This window comes from Dermatophagoides farinae, chromosome 5 (assembly GCF_024713945.1).
Source record: "Dermatophagoides farinae isolate YC_2012a chromosome 5, ASM2471394v1, whole genome shotgun sequence".
Classification (NCBI taxonomy): Eukaryota; Metazoa; Arthropoda; class Arachnida; order Sarcoptiformes; family Pyroglyphidae; genus Dermatophagoides; species Dermatophagoides farinae.
Genome location: NC_134681.1, coordinates 2,226,390 through 2,243,057, shown reverse-complemented (window position 1 = coordinate 2,243,057; position 16,668 = coordinate 2,226,390). Strand labels below are relative to the sequence as shown.

The 16,668-nt window shown below is 30.3% G+C and overlaps 4 protein-coding genes across 4 annotated transcripts; 1 reads left to right on the top strand and 3 right to left on the bottom strand.

The window, feature by feature from the left end:
* Positions 1–2,939: 2,939 nt before the first annotated feature.
* Positions 2,940–5,410, bottom strand: LOC124498759 (uncharacterized). Its single transcript, XM_075731421.1, has 2 exons — positions 5,177–5,410; positions 2,940–5,066 (listed from the first exon to the last, which is right to left on the bottom strand). Exons 1-2 carry the CDS (start codon positions 5,408–5,410, stop codon positions 2,940–2,942), a joined length of 2,361 nt encoding a protein of 786 aa, XP_075587536.1.
* Positions 5,411–6,127: 717 nt separating this feature from the next.
* Positions 6,128–7,808, bottom strand: LOC124500006 (B-cell receptor-associated protein 29). The gene is made up of 5 exons (XM_047064023.2): positions 7,493–7,808; positions 7,187–7,424; positions 7,017–7,117; positions 6,478–6,947; positions 6,128–6,386 (listed from the first exon to the last, which is right to left on the bottom strand). The coding sequence occupies exons 2-5, from the start codon at positions 7,276–7,278 to the stop codon at positions 6,357–6,359; spliced, it is 693 nt and encodes a 230-aa protein (XP_046919979.1). The 5' UTR covers positions 7,279–7,424; positions 7,493–7,808; the 3' UTR covers positions 6,128–6,356.
* Positions 7,809–8,103: 295 nt separating this feature from the next.
* Lst8 (MTOR associated protein, LST8) lies at positions 8,104–11,591 on the top strand. Its single transcript, XM_075731546.1, has 4 exons — positions 8,104–8,649; positions 8,718–9,802; positions 9,870–11,039; positions 11,132–11,591. Exons 1-4 carry the CDS (start codon positions 8,336–8,338, stop codon positions 11,248–11,250), a joined length of 2,688 nt encoding a protein of 895 aa, XP_075587661.1. The 5' UTR covers positions 8,104–8,335; the 3' UTR covers positions 11,251–11,591.
* Positions 11,592–11,737: 146 nt separating this feature from the next.
* Positions 11,738–16,509, bottom strand: LOC124498763 (uncharacterized). The gene is made up of 2 exons (XM_075731074.1): positions 14,765–16,509; positions 11,738–14,481 (listed from the first exon to the last, which is right to left on the bottom strand). Exons 1-2 carry the CDS (start codon positions 16,229–16,231, stop codon positions 12,100–12,102), a joined length of 3,849 nt encoding a protein of 1,282 aa, XP_075587189.1. The 5' UTR covers positions 16,232–16,509; the 3' UTR covers positions 11,738–12,099.
* Positions 16,510–16,668: the final 159 nt, after the last annotated feature.

Below are 16,668 nucleotides of genomic sequence, written 5' to 3'. Positions count from 1 at the left end.
TTCTTTTTTTTTCACTCTCTCTCTCTCTCTCTCTCTCTTTTTTTATTTTGTTCAACTTTAACCGTCACATTATTTTTTTGAATACGAAATGCATGAATAGGATGTAGAGAGCGAGAGAGAGAGAGAAAGAGAACGAAAACGATCGACTCTCATCGTTGTAATGTGATAGCCACACATATATTTTTTTTTTTTTTTTTTTTTTTTTTGGTTTGTAATATAGGATAAAATGTATAGGACATTAGCTTGCGTGACATTTTGTACAACAAGCGCAGTATTTTATTTTTTTTTTTTTTTTTGTATCAAAATCATTATCATCATCTTCATCATCAATATATGGATGATGGGACAACAACAGCAAAGGTCCCATTCTTTTTTTTCATCATAATAATGAAAATTCGGTATCATTTTGATTGTGAATCTCAACAAACGAAAATAGGAAAAAAAACCACTTAACAAATGACTGAAAAAAAACTGTAAAATTATCAATCGAAATGAGAAAAAAAAATTGTACTAATGATGACGATCGAAGATAACATTGACATTGGCAAACGCAATATATCCATATTGTTATATGGATTATAATTATGCTAAAAATTCAAACAATTTCATTTCAAGCTCTCGTTGTTGTTGTTGTTTGATTGTCGTCAATTGTCACAATTTATCAAATCAAAGTAATATTGATGATGATGAAAAGCAACCTACCAAGTTTTTATGTGCACAACAGTAATAGTATTTCATCTATTGTTCTGATTGTTGTTTTGTCGTAGCCCAAATGGGCCAGGGTGTTTTTACCATTAACAGACACCAAACGCACACACAGACAGACACACACAAATAACTTCTCTGATGATTTCTGAAATCCATTTTCCCCTCAAGCCATTTGGATCAGTCATATCATCATCATTGGACTAAATCGTTTCAGATCAATAGATTTCATAAACAGACACACAGACCAGATGTAATAATGGTGGTGGTCGATGATTTGTGATTGTCGAACCCAATTCATTATCATACGTGTGTGTGTGTCTGTGTTCATGTGTGTGCAAAGTTGACAAAACAATTTTTTGTTTTGTCTTTCATTCATTCAAATATTTAGGTTTAATTTCTGCTTTTTTGGTTGATTTGATTCTTCAGCAATAATAATAATCACGACTTGTAAAAACGATGAATGAATTGAAACTAAAAAGGCTCGTATATATGCTTAATATCATCGTTAATAGTCGAAAATAGAATGATTTCTATTTCGTTTCGTTTCGTTTCGTTTTTGCCAAATGGATGAGATTAGGATATATTATTCTGACCAACTTTGGGGTTGATTTGATTTTTATCACACTCAAGCCTGATTGATCCATCATTTATGAACGATGAAATGTTTACAAATTGATAAGCATATGTTTCGATATTGAGATATCGTATATCAAAAAAACAAAAAAAAAATTGAATCTATAGTTGTGAATCAACGAAACAAAATGAAAAAAAAAATTCGGTTCTCTATTTATAATTCAAGGATTTTTTTTGCTTGTTCAATCAAACAACCGACAGACCAACCGACCGAAATTGTTGATTTTGTACGACAAAAATTTCAATTCCATTCTATCCGTATATAATAACCAACGTGTATATCGTTTGTATGAGAAAACCAAAAAAAAAAAAAAAATTGAATACAGAATGTAGAGAATTGAAAAACGTGTCAAAAAAAAAAAAAAAAATTACTGTTACCGTGTTATAATATAGCAGCAATTTTGATCTTTGTGTGTATGTTTCAAGTATCTGTTTCCTATTCACCAGGAAAAAAATATATATATAAAGCTTGCGCGATATGGTTTCATGGTATCTGATGATATCATATCACGATATTAATATCGGGTGTTTGTGACATATTTTTTTTTTATATATTTCTTTCAAACAAACGCTGATTGTTGGAAACAAATTGGTTCACACTTTTTTTTTCATATAACAATTGAAAAACACTGTGCTATATAGAAAGTGTGAATAAATAAAAAAAAAATTCCCCATACACACACACATACACACACACACACACACGATTCAATAATCGTTGGAATTATTATTTTGACAAAAAAAAATATCATAATCTGGAGTGTGTGTGTGTGTGTGTCATTCATTCAAAATGCAACAAACCACCACCACCACCATCAACAAAATGAATAAAAGTATTGTGAATTTCAATCAGAGAAAAATGTTTTTTTTTTTCTCTCGATCAATTATTATTGAATTGACTATTTTTTTTTATTGATCGTTCGTTTATATATTGATGGCAATGATGATGATGATGGAAATTAATTCCAAACAAATCGTTTTCTTTTCATTCAACTATATATATATATGCATAATATTATTTGTTTTGTCACAATATTATATGTGTAATAGCAATTGTTTGGGCGAGAAAAAAAAAGTTTCTGATTGTTCGTCATCGTCATCAGCTAACAAACAGCTCAGGTTTAATATTAGTTTGCAGGGATTTAATTTTCAAAAAAATTTTTTTTTTCATTCATCAACTCATCGACACATTGGCCACAGTGTGTGTGTGTGTGTGTATAATCGATCGGTTTGTAATGTTGATAATAAAATTCAAAAAAAAAAAAAAAAAAAAATACTAACCAGAAACACTTATTTTTGTTTTGGAAGGTTTTCTCTTTCTCTCTTTCTTTTGTATTTCATTTGCAATTCACCAAAAGTGTCAATTTGTCATATTGTCATCAGTCGATTGTATTGTTGTTGTTGTTGTCGTAGTATACACTAAAAGCGAGAGAGGGTGTATATTATTATTATTATTATTATATTTTATTAATACTGATCAATCAATCAATCAATCAATGGAAATTGACAAACTTTCAAATTTTTTTTATTTACTTGAAAAAAAAAACTAAATTATTTACAACAGAAAAAAAACAAAAGAAAAATTATTTTTTTTTTGTTCATTCCATTTGAATTGATAAACGTTGATGATCCGATGTAGAAGTGGTAGTCGTACCGGAATCATCTAATTTTGATTTATTTCCGATATTTTTTGTAGTAGTAGTAGTAGTAGTAGCCGCAGCGGCTGCCGCTGCTGCTGCTGCTGCGGCTGCGGCAGCTGCTGCCGCAGTAAACCATGGAAAATTTTGAAATAATAATGTTGTCGTTTTATCATCATCACCGTTATTATTATCATTATTTGTTTGATTATTGAATTGCTCATCCGGTTGTTGTTGTTGTTTGTGTATCGATTTTGGATTAATCATCGGTGGTGGTGGTGTTGTTGTTGTTGTTGTTTCCGATGTTTTTGATGTTGATATAACCGGTATCGATAATGATGATGATGTTGATGTGTTTGTTATCGATGGTAATGAAACCGCTGTTGATGGTAACAACGATAATGGTGGCGGTGGTGGTAATGTAAATGCTGCTGCAGCAGCAGCAGCAGAAACTGAAGCAGCTGTATATGGATGTATATGATATAGATTTTGTAAATAATTATTTGTTGATGTTATTAATGGTAATGATGATTGTGGTGGCGTTGGAAGTGGTGGCGGTAGTGGTGGTGGTGGCAGTGGATAAAGGAAATTATTATTCTGTAAAATTGTTGATCTTTGAGCGGCCATAGTTGTTGTTGTTGTTGTTGGTACTGCTTCTGTTGTTGGTTGTGTATTATTAATCATTGAAAATGGATGTGAATGATTTTGATGAAATAAAGAATGATGATGACGATTCTGATATAGATTGAAGAGGAAATGATCAAAATTATTAATATTCGACGATTGTGATGGTGGCAGTGGTGGTGGTGGTGGTGGTGGTAAAATCATTGATGATCCATTATTATGATTGGATGATGATGATGATGATAAAAATTCTTCTGTTGTTGATGATTGTTTAGCCATTCGTAGATTTGTATTTGCAGCTAATGTATCGAAAAGAATACGATGATAATAATTTGTGATACTATTATAATATTGATGATGATCAGAATTAATCGATAGCGGTGTATGATGATAATTATTATTGATCATTGTACTGTTGTTGTTATTATTATTGGTGACTGTATCGATTTCTGTATTTTTCGATGATGGTGATAATGACGATGATCTTGATGATAAACATGATGACGATGACGATGATGACGATGATGATAATGATCCATGATGATGATCCAAAATAATATTGTTTGTCTCATGTTTATTTACATTATTTGAATTTTTCATTGATTTTCTACTACGTTGATTTTTTTGTTGTTTCAATTTTTTATTATCATTACCATTATCATCATCGTTGCTTTCATTTTCATCTAAATCGCCATGATTTCCATCATCATCATCATCATCATCATCTTGATCAGATCTTGGAATAATTTTCTGATTCAATTTATTTTTTGAATTTTGTGATTGACAATCATCATTATCATGATTATTATTATGATGATTTGTAGTCAAATTTTGATTATTCATCGATGTGGCTCTGAATCGTATGTATGGATCAAATGTGCCGGATATTGTTGTTTTTGCCATTGGATGTTGATTTATTAATGTTGATGGATGATGACCATAAGGAATTAGTGGAAAATTTTGAGCAGAAGATGATGTTGGTGGCGGTGGTAGTGGTGGTAGCGGTGGTCCAAATGCAGATCCAGTTGATGGTGTTGATGAAATTGTTGATGGAAACGGAAATGTTTGCGCAACAGGAACGGTAGCAGCAGTCGATGTTGATGATGATGACGATGATTGTGAATATGGAAATGTTGTTGTATGTGATGAAAGTGGATGATTATGATGATGTGGATGTGAATGTGAATGTGAATGATGGTGGCCAGCATAAGCAGCAGCAGCTAATGCTGCCGCAGCAGCATAACTTGATGACTGTGCACACATATTCAATGCAACTTGTCGTCGTAATGTTGAATTTCTTGGACCACGTTCTTCTTGTACAGCATCTTTATTCATACCTTCACGTAGACATTTTTTCAATCGACATGCACGACATTGATTACGATGTGTTTTATCCACCAGACATCGATTTGCGGATGAACCACGTGCTTTACATATGTATTGTCGATTACGACGTATTGATCGCTTTGTTGTCATGAAAAATAAAGAGAAAAAATTTTATTATCAATATGATGTTCAATAATTTTTTTCATTTCATTTCATATTGAAAAAGAAAAAAATTTTTTTTTATTTACTTTGAAAAAACCGGCACAACCATCACAAGCGAATATACCATAATGTTTACCGGATGAATAATCATGACAAACTTTACATGGTATATTCAACAATATCCGACCGGATGTTGTTGAATTTTGTTGTTGCGAAGCCAATATCAATGATGATGATGATGAATTATTATGGTTGCCATTATTTCCGGTAATAATAATTGGTGATGTTGAACGTGAATCTGAACATGAATCGATATCCATATTTTAATTTGAAAATTCAATGACGAAAAAAAAAAATTTTATAACATAAAAAAATTTGTTGAATTCACCACAAATTGAAATATTCAATTGTCATCATCATCATCATCAAAAAATCAATCGTTTCTGTCACTGTGTGTGTGTGCGGTGTGCGGTGTGTTTATCGATGGCTGTTTGATTGACTGATTGACGATTTTACTTTTTGGCTTTTTTTTTTCTTCACTTATTTCCCTTTTTTTTACACAATGTCCCGAATTTTATTCAGACTACTAACTCCCATTATACCATATATATTATAATATAACAACAACAAAAAAACAAAACAAAACAAAAAAAACGATCCAAAATTGAAAATCATAAATTCAATTGTTGAATGAAAAAAAGGCACTAAACGCACACACATATTGTGACTGTGTGTGTGTGTCACCCTGAAACCCTAGTAAGTGTGTGTGTATGTGTGTATATGTCAACTTTATCGTTTGGGTGACATTTGCCGCACCTAAAACTTGCTATTTTATCCTCCTTTTTTTCTGCTATAAAACATTTGACTATTTTGGTAGTTTATAGTTTTAATCTAGCTAGCTAGGGTTGGCTCATATGGTTCATTTTCTCTTCTCAGTGTGTTGATGACATGATACAAACACACACACACACACACCGACAAGACAATCTGGTCACTTTTTTTTTTTTTTTTTTTGATGCATTAAAAAGTCAGCAACGTTTGTTTGTTTGTCGATCAAATTTTTTTTTTTTTTTTGATTTTTATTTCCGAAATTATTGAAAAATTCGTAAATTACAATTACAACAGTATATCAAATGTGTGTGTGTGTGTGTGTGGGTGTAAAAGAGAGAAATGAAATTTTAATTCTTGGTTTTAAATTTTTTTTTTCAAAAATCAAATCAAATTACAAGATTGGAAATTAAAATTTTCAAATTCATTTGATTCATCTCATTTATCTTTACGTGAATCGGCCGATGCCTGTGTGATGTTTTTTTTGGAAGGGGGGGATGGAGAAAGAAAAAAAAATTAAATTTTAGAATTGACCATCACCATTATTGGTTATCATTACCTCATAACGTGCCAATTTTTCAGCCATTTCATCAAACGCTTTATTTGTATTGACCGATTGTCTTTCCATTGCTTTTAGATCGGTTTGAGCTTTTTTCAATTTTTTTTCCAATTCATCAATCGTTTCTTTTAATGCAGCATTTTCTTTTTCCAATGGAATCTGTTGTTGATCATTATTTGTTGTGGTTGTTGTTTTCGTTGAAGCCGATAATGTTTGGCTTGCCAATTCGGCTGCATTACGTGCCTGACGAATGGATGCTTCTGATTCGGCTTTCAATTGTGCCATTTCACCAAACAATCGTATTAAACGTTTTATAATGAATACACAGAGCAAGGCAAAACCAGAAATGTAAAAATTTCGTTGACCACGAAATACACGCATCTGATCTTCATAAAATGCCGATGATCCAACATACATACGATCATTTGTATTCAATTTACTTGAATATTTATGAAATTCTCGAACCGATTCTAAGAAAATCATAGACGAAAAAAAATTGTTTGTAATTCAATTTGAAAAAACACGAGAAAAAAAATTACCAACAAAAAACAAGAGTAAAACACCGATAAATGCAACCAGATAAAGATTTGATTGTGCCGCCACTACGGTCATAAAACGAGATTGAAAAAATGATCGCCAACTATTATTGTGAATGAAATAAAATTAAAAAAAATAAAGAAAAAAAAATTTCATCCAAATCAACACTTACAATCGTGGTTTAATAATCGACAATAACATTAAAACAATCAATGCAATTTCCACGTAAAGAAATGTTGCAATCAATGTCCATTGAAGTGACATGGTTGATGAATATTATTATTATTATTATTTTGGATTCTTTGGTTTCAAAATATTTGAAATTTTTGTCTCGTTTTGTCTTGTTTTAGGTTCAATAGTACCACCACAACACACTATTTCACTCGTCGATGATATGATTGTTGAAGATACTGGAGTGGAGAAAAACAAATCGAATTGAATGAATGTCATGTAACGAAAACGAACAAAAACTACTTACGGGCAAAGAAAAAACAAATTGGGTTGAAACTCTAATTTTCTGGGAATATATGATCCGGTTCAATTTATCTTTTTTTTTTGTATATGATGATTTTTCAATTTTTTCTCACACACAGACACAAGACACTGACAAACACACGCACCCGGTGTATGATTGAATGTTAATATATCGAAGTTGATGTTTTTTTTTCTGTTGTTCAATGATGATTAATAGAAACAAAAATGAGCAGCTAAAAAAAATAGCGAAAGAGTATAATAATGACGAAATGATGACGATCATGAAAATTGTTGTTGTTGTTGTCGTTTTTTTTTCATTTATTTGGCTAAAGCCCAAATCATTCATTTGATTTTTTTTTTTTTTTGCATGTCACGCATAAAACAATGCTTCTATTATTGTAACAAACTTTATGAACGGCTAATTCAAATATTGAAAAATAAAAAAATATTGTGACCAAAGCTTTTTAATTTGGCTATATGGTCATAATGTGATTCATTCGAATAGTATTGAGGGTTAAGTTTCAATTGTGACCAATACAAAAAAAAATAAAAAATACTTTTGTAGTAGTGGTAGTAAACATTAAAAAAAACCATAACAATGATGATGATGACGATGATATACGAAACTAACGCATTGGTTTTGTTTCTTTATTTCTCTCTTTTTTTTCCAAGTTTGTTTTTCTTGAATTAAACAATCGAAATTTTTTTTCCATTATTTTTTTTTCTTTAAGATTTTATTTCGAAAAAAATTTTTTTTTTGGCTTAAATTTCACAGTGGAACGGAAATGGTTTCAAATTTCTATTGATAAATTCAATCAATAATCAATAAAAATTATAATTAATAATCATGCAAAAAGTCGATACACGTCATACGTATCAACAAATGATACAACAACATCAGGCAGCAGCACAACAGAATTATCAGCCATCTAATCAATTAATTTTAGCATCCGGTGGTTATGATAATACTATTCGTATGTGGAATGTGGATAAAGGATTTTGTGATAAATCAATACAGAATCCGGATAATTCACATGTAAATGCATTGGCTATAACGCCTACACGTGAACTATTAGCATCGGCTGGTTTTCAACATATCCGTCTTTATGATGTTCAATCCAATGCAAGTACACCTTTGATTAATTTTGAAGGCATTTCCAAGTAAGTTATTTATTTATTTTTTTTTTCATTGAAACAAATTGAATATTTTTTTGTTCTGTAATAAAAAGAAATGTTTCAAGCATTGGATTCAGTCCAAACACCACATTCATGTATACAGGTGGTGAAGATTTTTATGCACGTATTTGGGATATACGTTCCCGAAGATTAACATGTCAAAGACATTGTGGCCTAAAAACACCAATAAATTCATTATTTTTACATCCAAATGAAATTGAAATCTATATAGCTGATCAAAGTGGTTCAATTTGGATATGGAATCTACAGAATGATCAATTACAACGGTTATTTGTTACTAATGATGGTTTTATTCAACATATTGCATATGATAAAGAATGTAGATTATTGGCCGCCATCGATACATTAGGTAAATGTTATATATTTCGTAATACAAGTTTTCTACCACCAGAAATGCTTGAAGAGAAAAATGGTGAAATGACTGCCAGTGGCTATCTACATCGTAGACTCATATTTCAAGCACATGATAAATATGGTCTAAAATGTTGTTTTTCACCTGATTCAACATTGTTGGCCACATCATCGGCTGATACTACAGTAAAATTTTGGCGTACATCAGATTTATCTATTGTAAATTCAACCAATACGATTCAAATTGATGATCCATCCGAATTGAAAGCAAATCAAAAACCTAAATCACAAACAAATGCCGTTACATATGAACAATTTATCCGCTATAAAGATCTATGGCATAATACAGATGATGGTGCTGGTACGGAATTTGATCCAGCTGCTGTAGCAATGCTTGGTGCACCATTTCTTGCACGACTATTTCCATGGAAAAAGATTAAACCACAAAAACCACCACGTTGTTATCTGAAACGTCGTCGTCATAATCATACATGTAATGCAAGTAATCGAAATACATGTTGTAAATATGTAAACAACAACAACAACAACAGCAACAACAATAATAATCATAATAATAATAATAATAATAATGGTCGATTAAGTGCTAATGGATGTGCACTTTGTGCTTATCGAGATCGATCATTAAATAATATTTTACGAAGAAATATAAATACAACGCGACAATCAAGTTTTTATGTTGTAAATGGTAAGGAGAAAAATTCTGTGGCCGGATCCGGAAGATTATCCAGTACTGATCCATTGAATTGTAAGTGTAATGTCTCATATCACTAATTTACTATTTACTAATTTATTTGTTTTGTTTTATTAAATAGCACCAGTACGAACATCATTGAATAATCATAATTCAATGATTAAAACAAAAAATGGAATATTTGGTGATAGTATGCAATCATCATTGAATGATTTGAAACAATATTATAGATATCAACAACAAAACAATTATCATCATAATCAAAATCATCACCACCACCACCATCATCATCATAATTTTCATCATTCACAATTTGGTGGTGGTAATCAATTATATCAATCGGTTTATACAAAATATTTGGACAATGATTATAATGAATTATTTAATAAATTGGAAGATATCAGTATACATAATGGTGGTACTGGCAATGGTAATAATGGTAATATTACTGATATATTCACATTGGAACGACAAGAAGATGAAGAATTTTTGAATATAATTAAAGAATTAAAACTAGTCGATAGTGATTTTGATTGTGAATATGATGATGAAATTAATCGTAATGATAATGGTCATCCTGATAATGGTCATCCTGATAATGGTCATCATGATGATGATGATGATGATGATGTTGATGATGATGAATCAGATGATGATGCTGATGCTAATGATGATCAACAAACAGAAGGACATTATTCATTTGAAATGAAAACTGACGATGAAGATGAAGATGATGATGAAGATTTAGATGATGATGACGATGATGATGAAGTCGATGAGGATGATGATGATGATGATGATGATGATGATGGTAGTGGTGATATTGTGAAACCGCCAAAAATTGAAAATAATAAAAAAAATTATATTGGAAAACAAATGACGACGAAAAGAAGTATATCAGCAACAAATAGCCTTAGTAATTCAAGTAGTCGTAGTAATAGTAAACATCGTAATCATAATAATAATCAGATAAATCAACAACAAAATTCTGATTGTTGTTGTTCATGTGATTGTTTTAAAAAAGAAAAATTGACAAATGGTTTACCGAATCTTTCAAATCACAACAATAATAATAATTTTATTGATGATAATGACCATTATGAAAATGGTGGCGGTGAATCTGATGATAATAATAATGGTGGTGGTAATAGTGAACGTAGAGTAAAGAAAAAACAAAAAAATGAATGGTCATTAACCGAACAGATAACACCATTTCAAACGTTGAAACGGCCAAATCAAAAATGGGTCTGGGATTTAGCATTCTCAGCCGATTCACAATATGTTTTCACTGGTAAGTAGTAAAAATAGATTGAAAATTGAATTGAATTTTTCACTTTTTCCATTTTCCATTGTTTTGTTTTAACATTTAATTTAAATTATTAGCATCATCCGATCATTATGTACGATTATGGTCAGTTTATAGTGGTCAAATGACACGTGAATATAGTGGCCATCAAAAAGCAGTTACGGCATTAGCATTTTCTGATGTTTTTGTTGAATAAAAATCCAATCAATGATATTTGGACCATGATCGAGTCAAAAAAAAAACAATCAAAATTATCCATTCAATCAATCAATCAATTAATTAATTAATTGATTGATTATTCAATATATGAACAAATTATATTTATATCTTATCTTAATTATTGTATTCTCTTTACCGCCAACTAATCAACCACCCACCAACCAATACATACACACACACACACACACGCAAATTCAAGTAATTCCTAATCAATCGATCAATCAATTTTAAATAATCACATTTGGACACACACACACGAACAGATTATTATTATTCATCAAATTTGTTTAAATAAAAAAAAACGTCGCCGAAAAAAAACGATTTTTAATTAATTAAAAAAAAAGAAGAAGAAGAGAAATTTCCATTCAATTTGTTGTTTTAAAAATAGAAACAAAAACGCAAGTAAAATGAAAATTTGCTAATTTTTTTCTGATATCAATGAATGAATGAATGGACGAATGAAAGTGAAATGAGATAATTGAAAACAAAAAAAAAGAAAGAAAACTTATTAGTGCCTAATGGGTGTGTGCGTGTGCGTGGCTTTTGATTTGCTGATTTTCAAAATAAATTATTCAAGTTTTTTTTTCGTGTGAAATATGTTTTTATTTTGGTTTTTTTTTGTTGTTTTTTGTTTGTTTGTTTTCTGTTTTGCTGTAAAATTGATTTGGTTGTTGTTTTTTTTTTTTGTCTGTGTGTGTTTTGAAGTATTGAGATAGAGTGAGAGAGAAACAAAATACAAATTATTACACGTAATAATTGATGATGATGATGATGATGAATGAGAGATTTTTTTGGCTGATGAAAATTCATTTTCTATCTATCTATCTCAACCAAATAGACCAAATTTTGTTAAATTTCTTCGTGATTTTTTACGTTTATCCATTAAACTACCATTACCGTTATTATTATTATTATCAGTTGTTATTGTTGATGAAGAATCATCTTTAATCATTCTTTTATCATTATTATTACCAGTATTTATTATTGTTCCACTGCCACCATCATTGCTAGATGTTAATCCACTCAATGAAAATTGTTTAGCCAATGCCGTTTTCAATGATGATCGTGTACGTTTTTTATTATTTAAATTATTGTTGTTGCCATTTTTATTATTCTTGTTTGATTCTTTATTGTTGCCGGTTGTCGTTTGTTGTTGTTGTTGTTGTTGGTGCTGCTGCTGCCAAATGAATGAAGCCAATGTTGCTAAATCTTTTGTCGATACATCCAATGGATTTATCATCGATGATGTTGTTGTTGCTGTTGCTGTTAAAGGTGCCAATAATTTGGATCGTAAAATAGCATCCTTATATTTATCGGGCATTTTCATAAAATCACCATATGTATAACCAGGATAATTGTTTTGTGAAAAATAAATTTGTTCCAATTCAATTGGTAATGTTGTTGTGGCCGCCGATGATGTTGTTGTTTTTGGTGCAAATAATTTTGTTTGCATAGCCGCTAAAAGATCTTGATTAATTTTCATACGATTCATATGATTTATATTTGCATTTATCGATGATGGTGTTTTTGACAATTGGTTACGTAATAGCCAATATTCTAATAAACGATAATTGAAATTTGTATTTGGATTCGTATTTGTGGCACCTAATAAATGATTTACATTTATTATTGATGGAGATGGTGTAAGCGGTATTGTTGTTGCTGTTGCTGCTGCTGCTGCTGCTGCTGTAGGAGGAAGAAGTGGTGGCGCTCTTGTTGCTTGTATGATTGGACCATAATAATTTAAATGTGCATCCGATGCACTTGGATATATTGGATTCAAGAATTTATTATTGGCAGCTGTTGTTGTAGCTATCGGATGAACACCATTATTGCCGATCATGTTCATTAAATTCTGTTCATCATCTATATATGATGATGGACCAAATGGACTAAAACGTAAACGATTATTGTTTGTATGCAAATTTTGATTATTATTATTATAATGATGATGATGATGATAATCCGGATATAAATTTGTTGCACTTGGATTAATAGCTAATGATGTTGGTTTATTATTATGGAAAATAACATTACGTGCTGGATGTTGTGGTGGTTGTTGTTGTTGTTTATTATTAACAACTGGCCATTGATTATTATGATTTACAGCACCAACACCATTACCATTTTCTCGTTGTGACCAATCATTATTTTGATTATTAATAATATTCATTGGCTGTCCATAAAGTCTTTCTTGCATCGTCATCATCATCATATTATTATTATTTCGATAATCAACAGAATTTTGTTGTTGTTGGCCATTATTATTATTATTATTGTTATTACTAGTACCATCAATTATTTCATTATCCGATTTTTTATCTTCAATCTGTATAAGTATTGGCAATATGCCAAGACTTTTTTCCGGTGGCCATGAATTATTACTACCAGGTGTATAATGATAAAGTAATGGCTCTAATGATGATTGATATGTTGTCGATGCATTTGCATCTTTATCACCGAATCCTGTATCCATATAAATGGAATTTGTATTTATATTATCACGTTCATTTAGCAATAATGAATCTTTCTCATTATTATTATTATTATGATAAATTTCATAATGATGTTTCGATACTGGTATTGCTTCCGATTGATAATGTTGTTGTTCAACAGTTGTTGTTGTTGTTGTTGGTTTTGATTTGGATTTTATCATCAAATAATTATCATTTTCATCATCAACAGCAACAGTAGTATTCATCATTATTGTTTCATCACCAGCACCGCCATTATTATTATTTGATGTTGTAAAATTTTTCATTTTATTCATCATAAAATAATAGAAACGATCATTTAAATCCATTAGATTTGCTGATGTTGGTGGCTGTTGTTTATTATTACCACCACCACCACCACCATTTTCATTACGTGTTTGTTGATTCAAATCGATATCTATTGGCTCTTCATCGATAATTGTTTTTTGTATCGACGATAATGATGTAGAATGTTCTCTTTTATTTAATGATTCTGGTCTAGGTGTTGTTGTTGTTGTCGTCGTTGTGGTTGTCGTTTTTGCCATATTTTTCATCGATGTTAATATTGCCATTTCATTTAAATCTTCTTGACTACCACTATTATTATTATTATTATTACCATCATCGATATCATCAATTTCCATTGATGAATGTTTTGTTGATGATGCAGCATCGGATTTTGTTGTTGTCGTTGTTGTTGTTGTTGAGCCATCCATTAGATTCAATAATGGTACCTATAATGAAAAAAAAAGAATTTTTGAAATTCGAAATAAATCATCAATTTTAATTTTCTTAAATGAAACAAAAAATCAAAGCAAATGATCATTTCATTTTTCATGTACGTTCAGAATTGAAATTTGAATTTCTCAAAAATATAAATCTCTATTTATAATGATGACTTTGATTTGATTCATTTGAATCAGAATTTTCAATCATCTCTCTTGTAGATTGAAAAAAAAATACAAACAATGATCATTTGATTTGAAAATGTAAAAAAACAATTTTCAATGAATTTACCTTGATATAAACGATTTGTAATTTTTTCGATTTTTTTCTATTCACTTTATGTCGATTTTTCATCGGTCTAAATGGTGTTTGTGTTGCCGGTGATAGAACATTTGCGTGATGATGATTTGGCTGTATCATTGATCCGGATGTCATTGATGAACTACCAGTGACCGATTCACTATTCATAAACATTGGTGGATAATGATGTTGATGATGAACAATGAAAACATCGTCATTATTACCATTAATTGGTTTAACATTGGCCATAGATGGTGATGATGATTTACCAATTTCTGAATTCAAATGTGTTGAATATGCATTCAAATATGGCATAATTTGATCCGGAATTATGAAATTTTGATTCGATGTTGATCCAGATGAATTCAGCAGATCACCATCACCATTATTTAATGAATTTTCATCATTTGCTGCATTCACCATACCAAATAATGATCCATTTCTTGTTGCCATAATGCGTATAGATGATGGACGATGATGATGTTTTTGTTGTCGTTGTTGTTGTTGTTGTTGACCATCTTCACCATTACTATCATCATTTTCATTAATTTCATCACTATTATTTGGACCACTGTTATCTTCATTTGTAACACGTGTCATATCATCAATATCATAATCAAGATTCATATCATCACGTGAATCATCATCATCATTTTCATGATCATCATCATCAAATATTGTTTCTTTTGGATAACTTGTTGTTGATGTTGATAATGATGATTGTGGTGATTTTATCATCAAACTAAAATGATTATTTGTTGGCGGTGTTGCTAATGATATTGATGATGATGATGATGATGGTGATGGTGGTGATGGTAGAATTTTCATCATCTGTAAATCATTGTCCGATTCATCAGATTCTAATGTTGTATCTGACCATATTCTTCTACGTCTAATTAGTGAATGGTTATTTGTTGATGACGATGGTTGATCATAAAATGAATCAAATAATGCATAACGTGTAAATGTTAATGGCTTTGTATTGATTATTGGTGATGGATTCCAATGGCTAAATGAATCAGTTGATATTGGTGTTGCCGATATATTTGCTGTTATTAGTGATGAATTTGTGTTGATTTGATTATCATTGAAATTCTGTGACCATGTTGATGATGATGATGATAACGGTTGAAATACATTATTATTTGTCATTGTTGAATTTTGTTCATCTAAATTATCACTTGATTCTTGTTGCTGCTGCTGCTGCTGCTGTTGTTGTTGTTGTGATGATGATAGTGATGGTGATGGTGAATGTAACATTTCAACATTCGATACATGTGGTTCAATCATTAGATCAAAACGTGAACCACCACTATTATCACCATTTGCTGTTGTTGTTAGAATACGTTTGATAAATGGATCAATTTTTAATTGATTTTGTTGTTGTTGATGTTGTTGTTGTGTAAAACACAATAAAGTGGAAAATAATAAAAATTTTAAATAATTTTTGGCCGCCATTTTGTTTGAAAGTATCAGAAAACACAAAACACTTAAACTGTATATATATAATATATATTTCTATCTCTATTTTCGTGTTCAATTTATTTTAGTAGCAGAAAATGACCGTTTTTTTTTCTTTTGGCCAGAAATCAGAATAATTCAGTATTCTAAAACATGACGATGATGATGATCATTTTTTCTTCGGAATTTTCATTTTTTAATTTCGATTGTAAATACAACAACAACAACAACAACAACAAAAAACAGAAAAAGATGAACGAAAAGAAAAATATCCGATTAAACCAAATTGATTGACACAAATGAAATGATCAAATTTTTTACATTGATAACCATTTTTATAAATAAAGTATCTCTTTCATCGACGACTACAACGACAACAGTAACCAGAAGATAGATAGATATACAATAACCGAAAAGTGGAAAAATGAAAAAAA